The following is a 20,836-nucleotide window of genomic DNA, read 5'->3' on the forward strand; positions in this document are numbered from 1 at the left end:
CCCCTTCAGCTCGAAGCATGCGTCTGCCACCCTGTCTAGCCAACGGTTCTGAGGTGAAACGGCAGGTAAACAGCTCGCAGACAGTCAGGCTTGTGGAAATATTAGCTTTATTCGGTGGACAAGACTGAAGTCCAAAGCCTCAGCATCAGTTCCTGCCAAAAGCCTCTCACTTTCTTTATTATTTTATTCCAATATGGTAGGATTAATTACACGCTAAAAGTATAATTTGGCCATTATAAGTTAGGCACCAAATTTTCCTAAAGCAAATACATATTTAAAAGAGATCATGGAACAGTTCAAAATACAGAGGAAGTAGGATGAAAAACAACTCTATCACTGGCCAATAGATTGCTCTGATTCATTCTTTCACTAAAACTGAACTTAAACTTTATTTTAGGAAAAGTAAAAAGGACAACAAAACAAAGTTTCTGTCACACAGAGTAATTTCTCTTTACTGTCAACTGTCTCTAAGTAGTCTCAGTGGGTAGACATCTTACATGACTGGCTGTGCTTGAGCCTTCTTTGCCAACAGCTTTAGATCAGAAATGCACTTGGCAATTGTCTCCTTTTCCTGTTGTGCAGAAATGCTCTGCACCACGTGCTTCTCAACCCAGTTTATCATGTGCTCTTGCTCTTTGCGACTCATCATATTCTGAACAGAGATTAGATAGTCCAGGGGATTCTTTACCTCCTTGTGTACTCTATGCAGCCGTTCCCGATAAGTAACTTCCAAGGCCATAGCAATGCTATTCCTCTGGACATCGAAAAGGTAATGTCGCTTTTGAACCAGTGCCTGCTGTGCCTTCTCCATTTCAATCGCATCATTGATTTGCTTGATGGAAGCCTGTTTCACTTCTTCCAGCTGGGCAATTTTTTGCTCATTGAGTTTATCAGCAAATTCTCCAACAGAAGCTCCATATTTTTTAACCAGATAGACAAGTAACCCTATTGTTTATATGCAGAGAAAGTTTCTGGAGTAATCACATATATTTCTTTGGATAAGAAATACAAGATTGGGGCCGGGTGGTGGCGCTAAAGGTAAGGTGCCTGCCTTGCCTGCGCTAGCCTTGGACGGACCGTGGTTCGATCCCCCAGTGTCCCATATGGTCCCCCAAGCCAGGAGCAACTTCTGAGCACATAGCCAGGAGTAACCCCTGAGCGTTACCGGGTGTGGCCAAAAATCCAAAAAAAAAAAAAAAAAGAAATACAAGATAGATCCTCTCTCCTCTCCCCTGTCTCCTTTCCTCTCTCCCCTCTCTCTTCTCTCTTCTCTCTCCTCTCCTCCCTCCTTTCCCCTCTCCCATCCTCTCCCCTCTCCCCTCTCCCCTCTCTCCTCTCCTCTCTCCCCTCTCCCTTCTCCTCTCTCCTCTCCCCCTCCCCTTTTCTCTCTCCTCTCCCTCTCCCCTCTCTCCTCTCCCCTCCCCTCCCCTCCCCTCCCCTCCTCTCTCTCATCCTCTCTCCTCTCCCCTGTCTCCTCTCCTCTCTCCCCTCTCTCTTCTCTCTTCTCTCTCCTCTCCTCCCAAAAAACAAAAAAAAAATAAAAAATAAAAAATAAAAGAAGAAATACAAGATAAGCCCAGTTCCAAGCACTTAGGGTCCTATTACACCAGTTTTTGGATAAAGGAACTGGAAAAATTCCTCAGGGATCAGTCCCATTCGTACTTTCCCTCCATATTCAGGAAGTGGTGGTAGAGGAGCAAGGCTTGGCTGCCCAGTGTGAAAGATCCTTGTTGCCTGCAATACCCCGGGTCCGAGCAGGCCTGCATTCTTCTTCAGAGCAGGGGCAGCAGCAGCTGCTGCAGAAACTATGACACAGGACAGCATGGTGAAGGAGGATGAAGGCAGATCCTGTGCCTCAGTCTCCCGGTGACCTGGTCAGTCAGAATCAAGTCAGGGATAAGGGCAAGATGGCCGCTCACCTTCCACAGACCCTTGTTTTTATCCCCCACAATCAGGTACCACCCAATGGTGGGATCAGATACCACCCAATGATGGAAGCAGAATCAGGTACTACCCTAGGGTGGGGGCAGAATGCCAGGTCACACCCTAGGGTAGGGCACAATCACCGATCAGGGTAGGGTCAGTAACATAATAATCCCCTAAAATATTTACATACACAACAGCACCCTATATGATGCCCTCGAAGCCTTGCAAGAAGGAATTCTTAAGTGCAGAGCCAGGAGTAAGCCCTGAACTCCACTGGATATGGCTAAAACTAATGATGTTGTTAAGATGGTTGTGAGAAGGCTGGTAGTGTTGAGGATGATGGTGGTCATGATGAGAATGTTGCTGATGGTGGTGACAATTATGACAATATCTAGCCTTAGCTAGCCAACCCATTTTGGCCACCCCTTGCTTCAAACCTAGGGGAGTGCAGAAAAGAAAGCCATATTTCTTTCTTCCCCAGGAGCTATTTGCCATCCTGCCCAAGGTTGTCACCCCTCTCCAGGTTTAAGTTTCCCCCCAGCTCTCAGTGTACTCTCTGACTTTACTGAAATATGGTCTCTTTTTTCCTTGGTCCAAAAACTTTCAGGCTCTCCAGGGACCCCTCAATTTAGATTTCCCAAGCCTTCCCCCTTCTTGTCCCTCCAGCCCCCAGCCTTCTGAGACCACTGTGCCTCTAGAGGTGATGTGGGGTAAGGTTGTTAATGAGACCCCAGGGCTTTGCATCAAGCCGGTCCCTTAAGTGGGCCCTGGGAAACCTATTATGAACTCCATACTGAGGGTCTCTTGGAACACAAGTTGAAAGATCACAGAGATGGAAAATGTGGGGAGCTCACTTGCCCATTTACTACCAGTACTCTTCTGAACTCTTCTGAGCTGCCCTCCTCACTAGAGGAGGCCATGTTTAAGCCGAGCCTTGAAGAATGACAGCTCTCCAGGTGAAGAGAAAACACTGAGCCGATCTGGGCATGCTCAGGTAGAAAGGTGAGACTGGGACACCAAGAGATTCTGAGGTGTGGAGGAAATGGGGCCAGGGGGTAGTGTCAGGCATGTGTGCTCAAATGATAGACTTCTCTCCAGAACCTTCTCCTTTCTTCTCCCAGGATCTGTGAGGACTCATGTTGTTTCCTGGATGGGGATGGCCAGCCAAGTTACTGAGGAATTAATCTACACAGAATCTTGGTCTAGTAATGCCTGGATATTTCTTTTAAATGAACATCTTGGGACCAGAGAGATAGCACCGTAGGGTGGGTTGCCTTGCATGCGGCCAACCCAAGTTTGGTCCCTGTCATCACATATGGTATCTGAGCCTCCCAGAAACAATTTCTGAGCTCAGAGCCAGGGGTAAACCCTGAGAGAGCTGCTGAGTGTGGCCCAAAACCAACCAAACATAAAAAGAACGTTCAGTTTTACACCCAACTATTGGTACCTTTTTCCTTTAGGGAAGCCCTTATGGATAGTTCTTTGTGATCTAGGAAAGGAGGATGAAATCAATGATGGCTGAATCCATGTAGAAGCCAAGCAGTAGGAAACAGAAGCCTGAGAAGAGGGACATGCTTTTACTGTCTTCTTTTGTGTCTCTTTCTCTTCGGTCTTTTTATTTGGGGGAGGGTACCACATCTGATAGTACTCAGGGGTTACTCCTAACTCTGCACTCAGGAATAACTCCTGGTAGTGTTGAAGGGACTTATAGATGCAAGGCAAAATACCCAACCTGCTGTACTATTCTCCAATCCTTCCCCCCATAGTCTTTCTGTGTGTCTCCTCAATTCTTCCTCCTCTCCTCTCTTGTCTGTTTGGGGAGTCTGGGGACCACCTGAGCTCCTTGGCCCACAAGACAAGCCCCACATTTCTTCTCCTTTGTCTCCATTGTCTGCTTCACTCTCTCCATCGGTCTTGCTCAGGTGCAAGGGAGGGGCAGAGAACATTATGATGAGGGTCGAGGGACACCCACGGCCATCTGATGTTTTTAAGGTTACCTTCCTGAGTTTCCGGGTCCTTGTTTGGAATTTCACCACCATAGCAGGTGTCTACTTCCTCTGAGGTTGGCAAGAGCTCATCCATGGAGCTTTATAAGACCTCCAAACTCTCCAAACTCTAAGACCTCGATGAGAGGTTGAGGAAGAGCAAGTGCTGAGTGAGTGTCCCCTGAGCTCAGTAGGATGGGGGACTGGCCTTGAGGGTTCAATATCCTGGGGAGTGGCCCTGAAAGAGGAAGGGGACCCAAGGCCTGAGGTCTGGGGTGCATGTAAGACTAGAGGTGCTTCTCCTCCTCGCCCTGTAGCTCTTTGCTCTCTGGAAATAATTCTTCAGCCAGGTTTTTCAGTCAGGGTGGAAAGGTGGGGTCCTGGGCAGGGCGTACCCTCCCACCCAGCTCTGGAATCTTCCATTCAGCAACGTTAAGCAGGGTTCCAGCAGTACCCTGCTTTTGAGGAGAGTGACAATAAGTGTCACCTCCTGTATTGGACAGCAGGGCAGAATCAGCATCTTAGTGTGAGGGGGTAGCTGGCCAGCTGCTCCCTTCTAGCCTGATGGGAGCTGAACACAATTCTATGTCTGGTCTCTGTGCCCCTAGAGATGGTTGATGGCTGAGACTGAGGCACTGCCAAGAGGAGCCACAGAAGTTGGGGTCCACCTGGTGTTGGCTGGCAGCAGAAGGGGGTATCTGAAGTGGGGGACTTCCCAATCTCTCCCTCTCCAATGACTTCGCAAACAGAGCTTGATTGTGCTTCTAGTTTCAGGCAAATAGTCTTGAGGGGTGACGGGTGACGGGAGGATCAGTCCCTCCCTCCAGGACAGCAATTCTTGTAACCCAGGGGACAGCCCACAAGTAAATTTTTGCAGACTTTAGGGGAGACCACGCATTGCCCACCCAAGAAAGATGAGTCCCTGATTCTATTGTGTAAGGCTGGGATTGCCCAGTGAGGGTCCCTAGGGCAGCAGGATGCTGGGAGGGGAGTTGGACTCAACCCAAGAGTAGAGAGAGAGAGGGATTTCAGCACAGTGAAAGGCCTGTCAAGGGCCAGAGTGGTGGCACAAGTGGTAGGGTGTCTACTTTGCACACGCTAACCTACGACGGACTGCAGTTCGATTCCTAAGCATCCCATATAGTCCCCCAAATCAATAGCGATTTTTGAGTGCATAGCCAGGAGTAACCCCTGAGTGTCACCGGGTGTAGCCCCAAAACAAACAAAACAACAAAAATAAAGACTCCCATATTCTCTCTCCTCTCCCCTCTCTCCTCTCTCCCCTCTCTCCCCTCTCCCATCCTCTCCCCTCTCCTCTCCACCTTCCTTTCTCCCCTCTCCTCTCCCCCTCCTCTCCCCTCTCACATCCACTTCCCTCCTCTCTCCTCTCCCACCCTCTCCCCTCCCCCTCTCTCCTCTCCCCTCTCCCCTATTCCCTCTCCTCTCCCATCCTCTCTCCTCTCCTCTCTCCTCTCCCCTCTCATCTTTCCTTTCCTCTCTCCTCTCCCATCCTCTCCCATCCTCTCCTCTCCTCTCCCCTCTCCCATCCTCTCCCCTCTCCCATCCTCTCCCCTCTCCCATCCTCTCCCCTCTTCTCTCCTCTCCATTCTCCCCTCTCCCCTCTTTTCTTTCTCCTCTCCTCTCCTCTCCCCTCTTTCTTCTCTCCAAAGAAAGAAAAAGAGAAAGAAAAATAAAGAAAGGCCTGTCCATATGCTTGGCACAAAGGCTGAAAGTGGGGAACTTGAGGTGGCAGGATTACCCTCAATACTACTGCACTTGCTGGGGAGGGGCAGAGCCCTGAGGGAGCTGGGTATGAATAAAGATCCCCGAAGGTCCCCACCTCAGAAGTGGAGGGTTAGAAATCAGGCATGTGACCAGCACTAGCTGAGCTTAAGTGAAGTGGGGGGCCATGTTCCAGGTATGCTGCCAAGAGAAGGGAAGGGCTGGAGGCAGAGGTGGGGTGACCCAGGCCAGTATGTATTGGGGAAAAAAACTCCCTTGGGCCTCTATTCCCCACCCAGGAGCCAGAGGGAAAGGACAGACCAAGAGGATCCTGATTTTGCCTGAGGTCCAGCAAAGGGGAGGAAAGAAAATTTAAATATAAAACCAGAAAGGGGGTAGGTTGGGAAAGTTCAGTGGTTAGGGTGTAGATCCAGCATGAGCCTAACCCAGGCTTGATCCCCATTACCACAAAGTCTACAGCATACCTGGAGATCCCCAAGCAACACTCAGTGACCTGGGTCCTCCCTGGCACCACAGCACCTGAGGAATCCTGAATTCTTCCACACAAGCATTGAACCAGGGGTGCAGTTGTCTGGAAATCACCAGTAGGGAGTGTAAAGTCACCCCAAGCACCATATCACTAAGCACAGTGAAAATGTCTGAATCAGGGTTGCACAAGAAATAATCCAGACCAGGCAGAGAGTGAAACACATATAGTCTGGCAGTCTTCTACCTAGCAAGGTGCTTGCTGCCTGCCAGAACTACGATTTTTTCGTGACTACAGAGGTCACCCCTGGGTGGGGCAGTAAACCCACCCAGGTTTACAAGTAAGACAATCTTTGTTTTGGGTGAAACCAAATTGTAAACAAACAAATACAAAGAAACCAGGGATAAACTTTGTTTTAGGTAAAATAAGGTGTAACCCAACAGGGAGTACTGCTTGTGATGCTCCCCCAAATAAACAAAACATGGAAAGGTTTTGTTTCTAGGTGGGACAGGTGAGCAGCTACAACTGGTTTGTTAGCAGATATTGGGGTGTTCTCAGGGAATAGAGCCTGGCTGAGTACACAACCCCCCCCCCATCCCCGTGTCACTGTCCACAGGAGTGAATGTCTGCCTCTCCAGGACTGAAGTCTGATGCCTGTAGAAATCTTCATCTAATCATGGTTCTTCTTATTCCTGTGGGAGGACCCAGGATGGCTGGCTCTGGAGATGCAAGAGCTCTCAAAGTGGGGGAAGATGTGCAGACCTGGGACACCTGGATATGGCCAGGGGGTCAGTGTGGACTGTGATCTCAGACTCTGGGTGACTGGAGGACTCCAGGGAGGTCGTGGGGAAGTGCTGAGGTAGGAGAGCTTGGGCCAGGCAGGTATCTGAGAAGAGAGGTTGTGGGGTGCAGGGCAGGGACTCAGGACAGTGATTCCTGTCTCTCCAACCTGTGCCCAAGCAGGTACCACTATGAGCCTCTGGCATGAGTCGAACTGGACAGCCCCGCTGGAGTTCATTATCCTGGGCTTCTCAGGATGGCCCTCAGGGGTGCGGGTGCTGCTCTTTGCTCTCCTCCTGCCCCTCTATCTGGCCACACTGGCGGGGAACCTGCTCATTCTGGGGCTGGCTCTGGCTGACCCAGCCCTACACACCCCCATGTATTTCTTCCTGGGGTCACTGTCCGCCGTGGAGGTGGCCTACACGCTGGTGCTGACCCCGCGCATGCTGGCTGGCTTCCTCCTGCCTCCAGGGGGCCAGGCTGTGGCCCCCACTACCTGCGCAGCCCAGATGGGCCTTTTTGTGGCCCTGGGGGGTTCTGAGTGCCTGCTGCTGGCTGCTATGGCCCTCGACCGCTATCTGGCCATCTGCCGGCCCCTCTACTACCCTCAGATTATGACTACGGGGCTCTGCTGGCGCCTTTTGGTGTCCTGCTGCCTAGGGGGCTCGGTCCTGGCTGTGGGCCTGACCACGGTCATCTTCCAGCTGCCCTTCTGCCGCGGGGGCCTGGTCAACCACGTGTTCTGCGACCTCCCAGCCGTGCTGCTGCTGGCATGTGGGGATCGAGCCCTGCAGGAGCATGTGCTGCTGACTGCCTGCCTGCTACTGCTGGTGCTGCCGCTGGTGCTCATCCTCCTCTCCTACACGCGGGTGCTGGTGGTCATCCTGGGTGTGGGTAGTGCTGCCGGCCGCCGCAAGGCCTTCAACACGGTGGCGTCGCACCTCACTGTGGCCGTGCTGCACTATGGCTGTGCCACGGCCATGTACTCTCGGCCCCTGAGCAGCCGTGACCTGGAGGAGGACAAACTGGTGTCACTCATCTACATTAACATCACTCCACTGCTCTACCCCGCCATCTACACGCTGCGGAACAGGGACATGCAGGGCGCACTGCTGCGTGTACTGGGTCACAGGACCTCGGACCAAGATGATGATACCTAAGGCGGGTGGCCCCGTGCACCCATTCCATGCTCTTTACCACTGATGGACATGTGGCACTCCAGAGCCCTCGGCTGCTCCTGAGGCTGCCTGGAGGGCATGAAGATGAAGCACCAGGGCTCAGCCAGACCATCTCACACTGCTTCCACTATGCCATAGTTTGCAGGGTGTTGGGGTGGGTCATTGAAGCCCTGCAGGATATTAACGACAGCGCCATGGACCACTAGAAATCAGTAATGTTCCCCCCATGACCTGGCAGAATGTAATGGTCAACAATGCTGTAGACACTGCCAACTGTTCTTAGGGCCCTGCAGACATCACCCCACGTGAGACCCACTGCTCTGATCTCTGGCCATACAATATCTTTTTGAAAGAATATAGTTAGGTGAGATGTTGAAGGCAGCTCTATGGACAATAAAGGTGGAAAACTCTGCAGATGTTTGCAAACAGGGAAAAGACACAGCCCATGAAGTGTGCATGTGTGAAATATTGCACTACCCTGAAGAGGCATGGATGGTGCTACTGGCAAATAGGAGGACAACCTAGATATAATAGTGGCGAGCAAGAGAGGTGCCAGAGAGCACTCAGTGATAGAGTGTGTGCCTCACAGATGAGGTCTTGGGTTCTGTCTCTGGAATCTCCCTCCCCCCAACACCCTCAAAAAAGCAGAACCAAAGGAGTTTCTATCTAGGCTTCATTTCAATAAAAGCCAGCAGGAAAGTCATGGTTGGTCTAAAGAGAATGTTTTCACAAAGAAAAGAACCTTTGCACAAGGTGGTCTATATTTCCACAGTTGTCAGAACTTGGATACAGCAGATAACGAGATAGACAAATGGTCACTGATTCAGACACTAGATTATTTCGTGGTATTGAAAAATTCACTTTCATGGGGCCAGAGTCATAGCACAGCAGGTAAAGCTTTTGTTTACCTTGCACGCAACCTACCCCGGTTTGATCTCCAAAATCCCATATGATCCCCTGAGCCTACCAGGAGTAATTTCTGAATGCAGAGCCAGGAGTAACTCCTGAGTGCCACCTGGTGTGCCCCCCCCCCCCAAAAAAAAAAAGAAAAGAAAAGGGAAGGAGCTGAATGACAAAGAAACTTGAAACACACATCAATAAGTGAAAGAAACCAGTCTGAAAAGATGGAGGACTGTGTGATCCCAATGGCCCAACGCTCTGAAGAAAGCTGTTAAGATCCCAGTTTAGGAAGGAGTGAGAGATGAGGGAGGGGCTCTGGTTCAACGAAACACAGCATTTTTAGGACTTTCTAGAGACAATTGTAGTCATGACTACATTGCCCAAACCCATCCAATACACACTACCATGAGTCCAAAAGTGAGTATGAATTGGGGGTGATTTTAATAAGCCCTCAAGCGTTCATCCATTGCAATAAGTGTGCCCTAGATGACAGGTGGGGCACCTAAAACAGGGCCCATCCAACCCAAGAACTACAGACCAGAAACTGATCTGGAGAATAAGGTTTGTTACTTTAATAAGTTGTTAGGGGCCAGAGCAATCGTACAGCAAGAAGGGTACTTGCTTTGCATGTGGCCAATTCAGGCTCAATCTCTAGCATTCTATAAGATCCCCAAGCCTCAATAAGACTAATTTCTTTTTTGGGGGGGAGAGTTGGGTCACACCTGGCAACGCTCAGGGGCTACTCCTGCCTCTATGCTCAGAAATTGCTCCTGACGTGCTCAGGGGACCATATGGGATGCCAGGATTCGAACCAGAGTCCGTCCTGGTTTGGCTGTGTGCAAGGCAAACGCTCTACCACTCTGCTTTCTCTCCAACCCCTCAATAAGACTAATTTTTGAGTGCAGCTCCAGAGTTATCCCTGAGCACCTCCAGGTGTGACCCCAAAACAAACAAAACAAAAACAAAAAAAAATTTTGGGCTACACCCTGTGATGCTCAGAGGTTACTTCTGGCTATGTGCTCAGAAATCGCTCCTGGCTTGCAGGGCCATATGAGACCCCAGGTGATCAAACTGCCATCTGTCCTAGGTCAGCCATGTACAAGGCAAACACCCTACCATTGTGCCACCACTCCGGCCCCAAAAAACGTAATTTTTAACACAGGGATAATTAAATTCCCATCATATTCTAAATTTAGTGAAAGGTTAGGAGAAGAGAGTTGCCCAATAGTAGAAGATCATGGGATTTAGTGAAGACTATTTGGTGTCAAATCCATGTTTTACATCATGGAGCACCCTCCAGCCACTCCCCAGTGAAGCTCATGAACCTGCACAGAACACAGCTGCAGTGGTAATTTCTTAGGCTTCCTGGGATGTCATGAACCCCATTTTGCACCTGGAGAAAACACCCAGGAAGCCATGCTCTTGTATTTGAGGGGGTCAGAGACAGATGAGGCACAGAGCCTCATCTGTCTCCTCCTGTCCCTTACACGAAAGGATGTCAAGATTCTCAGGACAGGGTCCGGAGAGAGAGCACAGCGGCGTTTGCCTTGCAAGCAGCCGATCCAGGACCAAAGGTGGTTGGTTTGAACCCCGGTGTCCCATATGGTCCCCCGTGCCTGCCAGGAGCTATTTCTGAGCAGACGGCCAGAAGTAACCCCTGAGCAACGCCGGGTGTGGCCCCCCCCCCAAAAAAAAAGATTCTCAGGACACCCAGATGCCCAAGACTGAGGGGAGGAGAGCAGATGAGACCTGATTTCTCAAATACTGGGTCAGGGAGATCCCTAAGTCAGCTATCAAAGCTGGTCTGGGATCGTCTAGTACCATAGGCTGTGGCAAATGTTCAACTCTCTACATGGAGGGTATAAACTGAGGCAGGCTGGCAGCGTTTAGGAAGCTTGCAGTTGGGCCCTCTGACACCATCCTTTGACTATATCTTCACAAGGCTCTTCAGCCCTAGAAGTTGGAAGATAAACTGGTTGGAATTGGTGGAGTCTAAGATGGTGGTGAGGGCCAGAATGATAGCACAGCAGTAAGGCCTTTAACATGGCCAACCCTGACAGACCTCAGTTCAACTCCAGCAACCCATATAGTCCCCCGAGCCTGCCGGAGGTGATTTCCAAGCACAGAATCAGGAGTAACCCCTAAGCACCATCCACCAGGTGTGACCCCAAAACCAAAAATAAATAAAAAAGATGGTGGTGAACTTGCCAGAAACCTGTCTGGCGTCTTTGCTCCATTCTTTTTTTTGGGTCACACCCAGCAGCACTCAGGGATTCCTCCTGGCTCTATGCTCAGAAATCGTTCCTGGCAGGTTCAGGGGTCCATATGGGATGCCGGGATTCTAACCAATGACCTTCTGCATGAAAGGCAAACACCTTACCTCCATGCTATTTCTTCGGCCCCTTTGCTCCATTCTAATACTACCAATGATTGCAATGAAATGACCACTGTTGAATTAAATATTAAATATAAAGTCCTTGATGGTGGTGGAATATGGTGAGATGGATGAAAAGTGAGACCTTTCTCTGCTGCAGGGGCCATGCGCCTGCAACTCCCTCCAGCCGGCGTGTCTCAGGGTTAAGGGTAGTCACGAGGAAATGATCCACAGACAGTCAGGTTTCAGGAGACATCAACTTTATTAAGGCCCCAGTCACTATGTGTAGCTCCTAAGCTTTTATCCTTTTAAGCAAGCTCTCATCAGCTGCTCTGACATCTCCGTTTCTGTCAGCCACCTCTCTTGCTCAATCCTCCCTCAGAATCTCCCTTCTGCCTGTCCACGTGAGCAAAACAGGAAGCCAAAGACCCTGTCCAGACTGGAGAATTAGCATGGAGGTAAAGCATTTGCCTTGCATGCAGAAGGTCAGTGGTTCGAATCCCAGCATCCCATATGGTCCCCCCGAGCCTGCCAGGAGCAATTTCTGAGCGTAGAGCCAGGAGTACCCCCTGAGCGCTGCTGGATATAACCCCCTTAAGCCCCCCCCCCAAAAAAAAGAAATCTCCACTCAAGGCACCAAGTTCTCTTGGGAAAAAATCCCTCCTTCCTCATGAGTATCCTCCCATGCTTAAAGAAGACTTGAAAACACTCAAGCCTGCCCCACTCCAATTAGCCCTTCTCTGAGTTTCTCATGCTTTTATCTCCCTTAGAGTATCTGCTAAGTCTTCCCTCCCCCTAAATCAAAACAAAACACCCCTCTTTTGGGGCTGGAGTGATAGTACAGCTAGCAGGGCACTTGCATTGTATCTAGTTGCACCAGGTTTGATCCCCAGCATCACATATGATCCTCTCAAGCCCTGCCAGGAGTAGTCCCTGTGCACAACCAGGAATGATTCCCTGAGCACAGAGCCAGAAGTAAGTCTTAAGCACAATCAGATTTTGCCCAAAAAACTAAATGAACGCAAATCTTCCTTTGCTTTACTGTGTATTTCTCACACTGCCTGGGGCCCGCAGGTGTTAAGTGTCTCATGTTGCCATTTCCTGGAGGAGTATGGCGATCACTAACTCCAACCCGGAACAAATTCTCTGGAGACCCCAGCGATACAGGCACTTGTGTGACTATGTTAAGTATGAATATGCACTATGCATGGAAATACCCATGCCATCCATGGAGCTAAGCATTCCACATTTTTGGACATCAGCACTCAGCCACCCAGGTCAGCCCTGAAGTGAAAAGTTTCCATCTCTGCTCTCTGTTGCCCTTCCATCATGCTGATCTTCTGTCCCTTCTCTGAACACCTGAGGTCTGAGCCCTTCTATACCCAGACTCAGATCTGATGGCATGGACCCTGGAGATGGTGGAGATGCCTGTGATTCCTGTGGCATCAGAGTACACTGAAAATTTGAATTGGACAATCTCGTTCCCATGGCAACAGAGATAACACTGAGGTAAGGCGTTTGCTTTGCATGCAGAAGGTCGGTGGTTCGAATCCCGGCATCCCACATGGTCCCCGGAGCCTTCCAGGAGCGATTTCTGAGTGTAGAGCCAGGAGTAACCCTTATCACTGCCGGGTGTGACCCAAAAAACAAAAAACAAAACAAAAAACAAAACAAAACAGAGAGAAATAGAGGCCAGAGAGATAGCACAGCAATAGGGTGTTTGCCTTGCATGGGCTGACCCAGGACAGGCCCAAGTTAGATTCTCAGTATCCCATATGGTTCTCGAAGCCTGCCAAGAGAGATTTCTGAGGGTAGAGCCAGGAGTAACCCCTGAGTGCTGCCGGGTGTAAAACCCCCCCCCAAAAAAAATCTTTATTTAAGCACCATAGTTACAAACACAATTGTAGTTGGGTTTCAGTCATAAAAAGAACACACACCGGACAGGAGAGATTGCGTGGAGATAAGGCATTTGCCTTACATGCAGATGGACTGTGGTTCGAATCCCGGCATTCCATATGGTCCCCTGAGCCTACCAGGAGCGATTTCTGAGTGTAGAGCCAGGAGTGACCCCTGAGCACTGCCAGGTGTGACCCAAAAATAAAACAAACAAACAAACAAAAACCTCACACCACCACCCAACCCCCACACCCTGCTTTACCAGTGCAATATTCCCACCACCACTGGATACACTGGATAAAGTAATTTTGTTTCAAAGTTGTGAGACACTCAGCTTGGAAAGATAATACAAAGGTTATAGTTACTTGCCTTGCATGCAGGGCTCTCAAACTCGAGGCCCCCTAGTTGTTGCAGCCCTGCGTACAACATTTTGTGGCCCAAGGCTGACCTTCAAATATGAGATTTTTATTCCGTAAACGAATAATCACGAATACCACATATGTTCCTCTAGCATAGAGTGACAAGCACCCCCAAGCCTCCCAAGCACTACTGTGTAGAACCCAAATTTCCCTGTCAAATAAAGGTAAAGAAACCAGAAAGATAGTACAGGGGTTTGGGCACTGGCCTTGTGTGAGTCTGATTCCAGTTTGATCCCCGCTGCTGCATTATTTACTAGCACCACCAGAGAGACACCTCAAGCACAGAGCCAGGAATAATAAAGCCTGGGCATTTGTCAGGGTAACCTAAAGCCCCGACCCCTATATAATGTGTCCTTGTCACAAACTACCTTTTTTTTTGTTTGTTCTTTTTTTTTTGGTGGGGGGGTCACACCCGGCAGCACTCAGGAGTTACTCCTGGCTCTATGCTCAAAAATCACCCCTGGTAGGCTCAGGAGACCATATGGGATGCTGGGATTCGAACAACCAACCTACTGCATGCAAGGCAAATGCCTTACCTCCATGCTATCTCTCCGGCCCTGTCACAAACTACCTTTAAATAATATCCTACATATCTCTCTCTAACCTGAGACCCACACAAGATGTTTTTTATTTTTATTTTTGGGCAACACCCAGCGGCTCTCAGGGATTACTCTGCATTCAGGAATCACTCCTGGCAGGCTGGGGGACCACCTGGGATGCTGGGGATTGAACCTGGGTCAGACACGTGCAAGGCAAATGCCCTCCCTGCTGTGCTATCACTCTGGCCCCACAAGATTGTACTTTCATTCCCCTTCCGTTTTACGCTTCCACAAATACAAATAGGCACCTCAATTTTGGCTCTTCCATAATCACGTCCATAATTGCTGGCCACTGTGCTATCGCTCTGGTCCCAATACAAGTTTTTCTTGTCATGTTGTTCAGAGAGGTAACTCCTAGATCTTCTCAGGGATCAAACCCCTGTTAACTGCAATCAAGGCAAGCACCCTACTAGCTGTACTATTTTCCAGTCCTAAAAGGAAAGATTCTGATAAGCTACAAGGTGGATGAACTTTAAGGATGTTAGGCTGAGTAAAACTAGTCGTTCAGGGGGCCGGGCGGTGGCGCTAAAGGTAAGGTGCCTGCCTTGCCTGCGCTAGCCTTGGACGGACCGCGGTTCGATCCCCCGGTGTCCCATATGATCCCCCAAGCCAGGAGCAACTTCTGAGCACATAGCCAGGAATAACCCCTGAGCGTTAGCGGGTGTGGCCCAAAAACAAAAAACAAACAAAAACAAACAAACAAAAATAAAAAAACTAGCCGTTCAGGAAAAAAAAAATCACTTCTCTGTATGATTCCATTTACAAGAAAAACTCCGAGAAATTAAAATCCTAGAAACAGGAAATGAATTGGTGGTTTCTGGGGAGGAGAAGGGCGCTATTTCATGGAGTCTGGGGTTTGCAAAGTAAAGAGTTATGGAAAGAGATGGGCAGCGACGAAGCCCATGTGAATGCATTGATTGTCATTGAAGTATACATTTAAAATGGTTAAAAAATAGTTAAGCGGGGCAGAGTGATAGTACAGTGGAGAGGGAGCTTGTTTTGCAGGCAGGTGACCCAGGTTCAGTCCCTGGAACAGCATGTGGTGCCCCTGCACTGCCAGGAGTGTGTGCAAGGGTGTTTTCATGGACCAAGGATGTCCCCTCCCACAGTTCAAGACTGGGAAAGAAGAGTCCAAGGCTGATGACCAGAGACAGTTTATCCCTTACAACAGTGTGTGGCTCCTAAGCTTTTAACCTTTTTTTTTTTTTTTTTTTTTTTTTTTGGTTTTTCGGCCCCACCCGTTTGATGCTCAGGGGTTACTCCTGGCTAAGCGCTCAGAAATTGCCCCTGGCTTGGTGGGACCATATGGGACGCCGGGGGAACCGCGGTCCTTCCTTGGCTAGTTCTTGCAAGGCAGACACCTTACCTCTAGGACCACCTCGCCGGCCCCAGCTTTTAACCTTTTAAAGAAGCTCCCATTAGCTTCCCTGACATCTCCCTGTTTCTGACAGCCACCTCTCTTGCTGAATCCTCTGTCCATCCTCCCAAAGCATTCCCCTCCGGCCTCTCAAGGTGAGCAAAACAGGAAGTTGGGGGAGGGTAGTAACAGCTTGGGGGGTAGATAAAGCGCTGGGAAGAAGCTCAGCATAAACAATGGAGTTTAGGAGTGCCCTAAAGCAAGGCAGTATTGATGGGTATTATAACCACAGCTGTGAGGGAGCAGAGACAGCCCACAGACAAGCCCAATTAAGTATCTTGGATATGGAGCTGTGGCGCTGGGCATAAGGCGTCTGCTTTGTGAGTGCTAGCTTAAGACAGACCGCGGTCCGATCTCCAGGGTTCCCATATGGTCCCCCAAGCCAGGAGCGATTTCGGAGAGCAAAGTCAAGGGTAACCCTGAGCGTCACCGGGTGTGGCCCAAAAACAAACAAAAAAAGAATCTCGGATATGGAGCTGGAGATATCACAGTAGTAGGGCATTTGCCTTGCACTAAGCTGGGTGGTTCGAATCCCGGCATCCCATATGGTTCCTCGTGCCTGCCAGGAATAACTCCTGAGCACCACTGGGTGTGACTCCTAAAAAAATTTTTTTTTTTGATAATGGCATCCTTCTTTGTGCTTGCCATTTCCATCTCTAGTGTGCTGGTGTCACTGAAGCTTCCAGCCTCAAGGAGAATCCCTGGATCAACTTCTCTACAGTATAGCTTCCCCCCAATCCTTTCACCCTCTACTTTACCTTAATCCCCTGAATACACACCCTACTTTCCCCTGACCTACTTGGCTGAAGTATCCCAGTCTCTAGTAAAATAAATCTAGTGATCTCCCCAAAGTGTTTTGTGCATGGTTTGGATCTTCGGCTCCTGGGCTGCTTCCTGCTGCTCTGGTGCATTTACCAGTATCTCTCACACTCAGACTAACCAACTAAATGCTGTGCCCTGTGCTATCTCTCCAGCCCCAAAAGTAAGAATTTTTAACGTGCAAAACTAGCTGTCGGCGAGGAATTGTAGCTCAGCTCAGGAGCACTTGTTTTCGTGTGTGAAGACCTCAAAAAAAAAAAAAAAGTCGGGGGGGGGGGATAGTACAAGGATTAAGGAACTTCTTGTACACTGCCGACCTTGAGTTGATCCTCTATAGGTGCATTTGGCTTGAACACTAGGAGTAATCTCTGAGACAAGAATAAGTACTGAGCACTGTTGGGTGTGCCTCTACTTAACAACATAACATCACATAACACAACACAACAGGGCCCGGAGAGATAGCACAGCGGCATTTGCCTTGCAAGCAGCCAATCCAGGACCAAAGGTGGTTGGTTCGAATCCCGGTGTCCCATATGGTCCCCCGTGCCTGCCAGGAGCTATTTCTGAGCAGACAGCCAGGAGTAACCCCTGAGCACTGCCGGGTGTGGCCCCCCAAAAAAACACAATACAACAAAACACAAACAACAAAACATAATATAACAACACAACATAACTTCCAGTGGCTTCCTCGAGAGTGAGGCAGAGACAAGCATCTCCATTTCCAAGAGAAATGCTGGAGGCTAGGAGAAAGCTGAAAGGGCAGAGTTTACTCTTATATCTGTGGGAGCTAGGGATGTATCCTTCTTCCGGGACTGGGCAGTGCTTTATCTCCTACTACATTATCTCTTTTGCTACAGGTTATCTTTTTGTTTGGAGGGGAGGCACACCCGGCAGTGCTCAAGGCCAATTCCTATGTCAGTGCTGAGGGATCATTTCTGGTGGGGTTGGGGGGAGAGACCACATATGGGATGCCGGGGTTCAAACCACCATCATTCTGCATACAAGACAAACTTCCTACCTCCATGCTCTCTCTCCAACCAACCCTCCCCTTTTTTTTTTTTTAACATTTCCTAACGGTGGTGTGCCTCGTGATTTATTATTTTTTCCATGTAAAAAGTGTGCCTTTGCACAAAAAGTTTTAAAAACAAAACAAAACAAAACACTGCCGGGGGCCGGAGAGATAGTATGGAGGTAAGGCGTTTGCCTTGCATGCAGAAGGTCGGTGGTTCGAATCCCGGCATCCCCTATACTCTCCAAGAGCCTGCCAGGAAATGATTTCTGAGCGTGGAGCTAGGAGTAATCCCTGAGCGCTGCCGGGTGTGACCCAAAAACCAAAACGAACAAACACAACAACATAAAAACACTGCCAGAGAGGATTCCGGGGAGCGAACCCGCACCAGCCAGCGAGCGGCCTTGCAGCGAGGGAGTGAGCATCTCCCATCCCGCCTCCTGCTCGCCTCCCCCAAGTGCGCTTCTGCAGCCCAGGGACCGCTCTGGGAGGTGCAGGGCGTCCGTCTCTATGGTCGGCCGCTCCCGGGCCCCGCCTCCCTAGCCCCCCAGGCGCACCTCTATGGTTCTTCCCGTGGCCTGTCGGGAGGGGGCGCTGCGCGCAGGCGCGTGGTGACGCCGCGGCGGGGCCGGAAGGAGCGCGGCGGCGGCGGCGGCGGAGCAGGAGCTGGAGCAGGAGCTGTCGCGGCCGCTTCGGGGATCTGCGCTGCGGGCGCGATCCGCGGAGTTGAGGCCGAGGGAGAGAGAGAAAGAGTGGGTGAATGGGGCTCCGGGCGGTGGTGGTGGTGTTTCCCCGAGGCACAGGGCGACGGGGGGCCTGTGAGCACGGGCGGGGGGCGCGGGCTTGGGTCCCGATCACGGGGACCCCCCAATAGGGGCCCGGGGTACCCCAAAACCGGGAGGCGTCGATGCACCCATCGGGAGAGGGTCCCTACCGGGCGGCCTCACACTCTCACACTCACGCGCCTGTGCAACCCCGCTTTGCTGCCAGGAGGGCGCCCCGAGTTTTTTTTTGGGGGGGGGTCCTTGGAGAGTCGATTTTGCACCAGAGAAACTTTTAAGTGGCTTCGTAGCCGGGTTGACGTGATCGATTGCACGGGAGAAACTTCGGGGTTCCACCCCCTACCTTAGTTGCATTTGCACGAAAGAAACTTTGGGGTCCCCCTCTCTCCTAAGCTAGCTTCTCGGGACCGCGCGCGCTCGCGCAGGGGGCTCGCTTTTGGCTGTGTTGGGGTGCATCGGAGAGAGGAAGTGGTCTGAGACTGGAGTCTAGGGGTCCCCTCTCCAGCCCCGGGGATCTTGCGCACCCCGGTATAAAGTCTCGGCGGGGTGGGGAGCAGGGCCCCGGGGAGAGAGGCGGGGTCGGTCGGGAAGCTGGGTTAGTCCCCGCCCCGAACCTTCACCCCAGCGCCGTCCTACCCCGGGTAGCCCGGGGTTGCTCTCTGGTTCCCCAGTGTTTTCCCCCAGGATTGGACGCCTCCTACTCCACCTCCTCCGGCCATGGTTGGCTGGCTGGCTGGCTGAGTGTGGCCGGGAGTAGGCTCGGAACCCCCCCCCCCCAAAGCCCCGTTTGCTAGGACACCTCCTTTCCGCACCCCAATAGATAAATAGGAGAAAACAAAGGGGGACCTAACCAAGGGCTCTGTGCGAAGCATTTCCTACCTATTCGTTCTTTTCGACGTTATGTTGTCATCCTTCATTTAGCCTAGACTTCAAACTCAGAACCTTGGGTCGACATAATTCCTGTCTGTTCTTAGGTTGTTTTTTTTTTTTTTGGGGGGGGGGACCTTTTTTGTTTTTGTTTTTGGGGTCACATTCAGCGTCACTCAAAAGTTACTCCAGTCTCTGCACTCAAAAATGACTCCTGGCAGGTTTGGGGGGGGGGGACACGACCATATGGGATGCGGGGATTCGAACCTGTGTCCGACCTTGGCCACCTGCAAGGCAAACGCCTTCCGCCATGCTATTGCTCCAGCCCCCTTTTGTTGTTTGTTCGTTCGTTTGTTTTTTGGGCCACAGCCGGCTGCCCTCAGGGTTTGGGTTCCTCCTGGTTCAGGGCTCAGAAATCGCTCCTGGCAGGCTCAAGGGATCTTCAGGGATGCCGGGATTCCATCCGGAGTCTGTCCTTGGCCGCTCTATCTCTGTGCTATCTATCACTCTGGCCCCAAGTCCTTAGGGTTTTTAGTGGGATGAAAGTTGCTGGCAAATAAGAGGGCTTGGGGGTGGGGTGATTTTAGGAGAGCACCGGCCTTGCATGCGACCTACCCAGGTTTAATTCCCTGGTACCCTGGATCGTGGTGGTCACCCTCCCTGTCCCACAGCACCACCAGGAGTGATTCCTGAGTGCAGAGTTAAGCCTAACCCATGGTTGAGCACTAGAGAAAAAGCTTGGCAAGTCGATCACATTCTGGTTGTGGTGCTAGTGTTGGTGAAGATCAGGCTGGGAGCTCGAAGGTAAAAGCCTCTGCTGGAGATCTGGAGTTTCTTAGAACTCCAGTTCTGCCCCAAAAAATTCTTCCAGGACTTGCCAGCATAGGGCCAGGCTGTGCACCAATCCCTGGTACTGTGGGAATGGATAACATACAGGGTCAGTGCCTCTTAGAACTTTGCAGCAGAGGGCTTAGATAATAGTTTTCTCAATGATCCTGAGATGGGTTTTGTGGAAGAGGTGAGAACGTCAATGATCCTGAGATGGGTTTTGTGGAAGAGGTGAGAACGAACACTGAGGATTGGTTGCAATCTCTCTTCTCTGAGAGAATGACATTTAAAAAGAACTGAAGGTTGGATAGTTTTAATTTGGTGAAAGAGAAGCAGTGAAAAGTAAGTGATACAATAATGCAGAAGAGCTGGAGGAGGGAAGCTGGCATGCCAGGAAATTGACTCATTGCCAGCACCCAGTGGTGAGTGGGGAAGGGTGCAGTGCAGTTGAGGTTGTTAGGACAGCAGGGACCCTAGGAAGCAACGCTTTGGTTTTACCAAGAAGCTTTGTGGATGAATGGAAAAAGCTTCCACGGTGATCTGAATGTAAGCCGAGAGCTTGTAGGCACTGTTGGCAAGCAGAGGGGCAGAGTTTGTCGTGAGTCCACAGAGGAATCAGCTGTCAAAAAATCACTTAAAACGTTGATTTCTCCCCTTTGTGGATGAGGAAGTGCTTACTTATCTGTCCCACTTCTGAGCTATTTTTCATATAATATGTTAATGCCATCTGCTGAAGGTTTCTTATTTAATCTTTAAACCTTTCCTATTGTTTTTTTTTTGGGGGGGGGCCCACATCCGTTTGATGCTCAGGGGTTACTCCTGGCTAACCTGGCTAAGCGCTCAGAAAT

The 20,836-nt window shown here is 50.4% G+C and overlaps 2 protein-coding genes across 2 annotated transcripts; one reads left to right on the top strand and one right to left on the bottom strand.

The window, feature by feature from the left end:
- Positions 1-205: 205 nt before the first annotated feature.
- LOC126029975 (ATP synthase F(0) complex subunit B1, mitochondrial-like) lies at positions 206-4,008 on the bottom strand. Its single transcript, XM_049788195.1, is given in 4 exon segments — positions 206-954; positions 957-1,032; positions 1,744-1,871; positions 3,924-4,008. Coding segments are annotated over 4 exon segments (750 nt in total). The 3' UTR covers positions 206-493.
- Positions 4,009-7,091: 3,083 nt separating this feature from the next.
- Positions 7,092-8,060, top strand: LOC126029976 (olfactory receptor 10AC1-like). The gene has a single exon (XM_049788196.1). The coding sequence runs from the start codon at positions 7,092-7,094 to the stop codon at positions 8,058-8,060; it is 969 nt and encodes a 322-aa protein (XP_049644153.1).
- The last annotated feature ends 12,776 nt before the right edge of the window (positions 8,061-20,836 follow it).

This window comes from Suncus etruscus, chromosome 15 (genome assembly GCF_024139225.1).
Source record: "Suncus etruscus isolate mSunEtr1 chromosome 15, mSunEtr1.pri.cur, whole genome shotgun sequence".
NCBI classification, from domain to species: Eukaryota; Metazoa; Chordata; class Mammalia; order Eulipotyphla; family Soricidae; genus Suncus; species Suncus etruscus.

Coding starts and splice junctions, on each gene's coding strand:
- LOC126029976 (XM_049788196.1), top strand. CDS start 7,092: ATGAGCCTCTGGCATGAGTCGAACTGGACAGCCCCGCTGGAGTTCATT.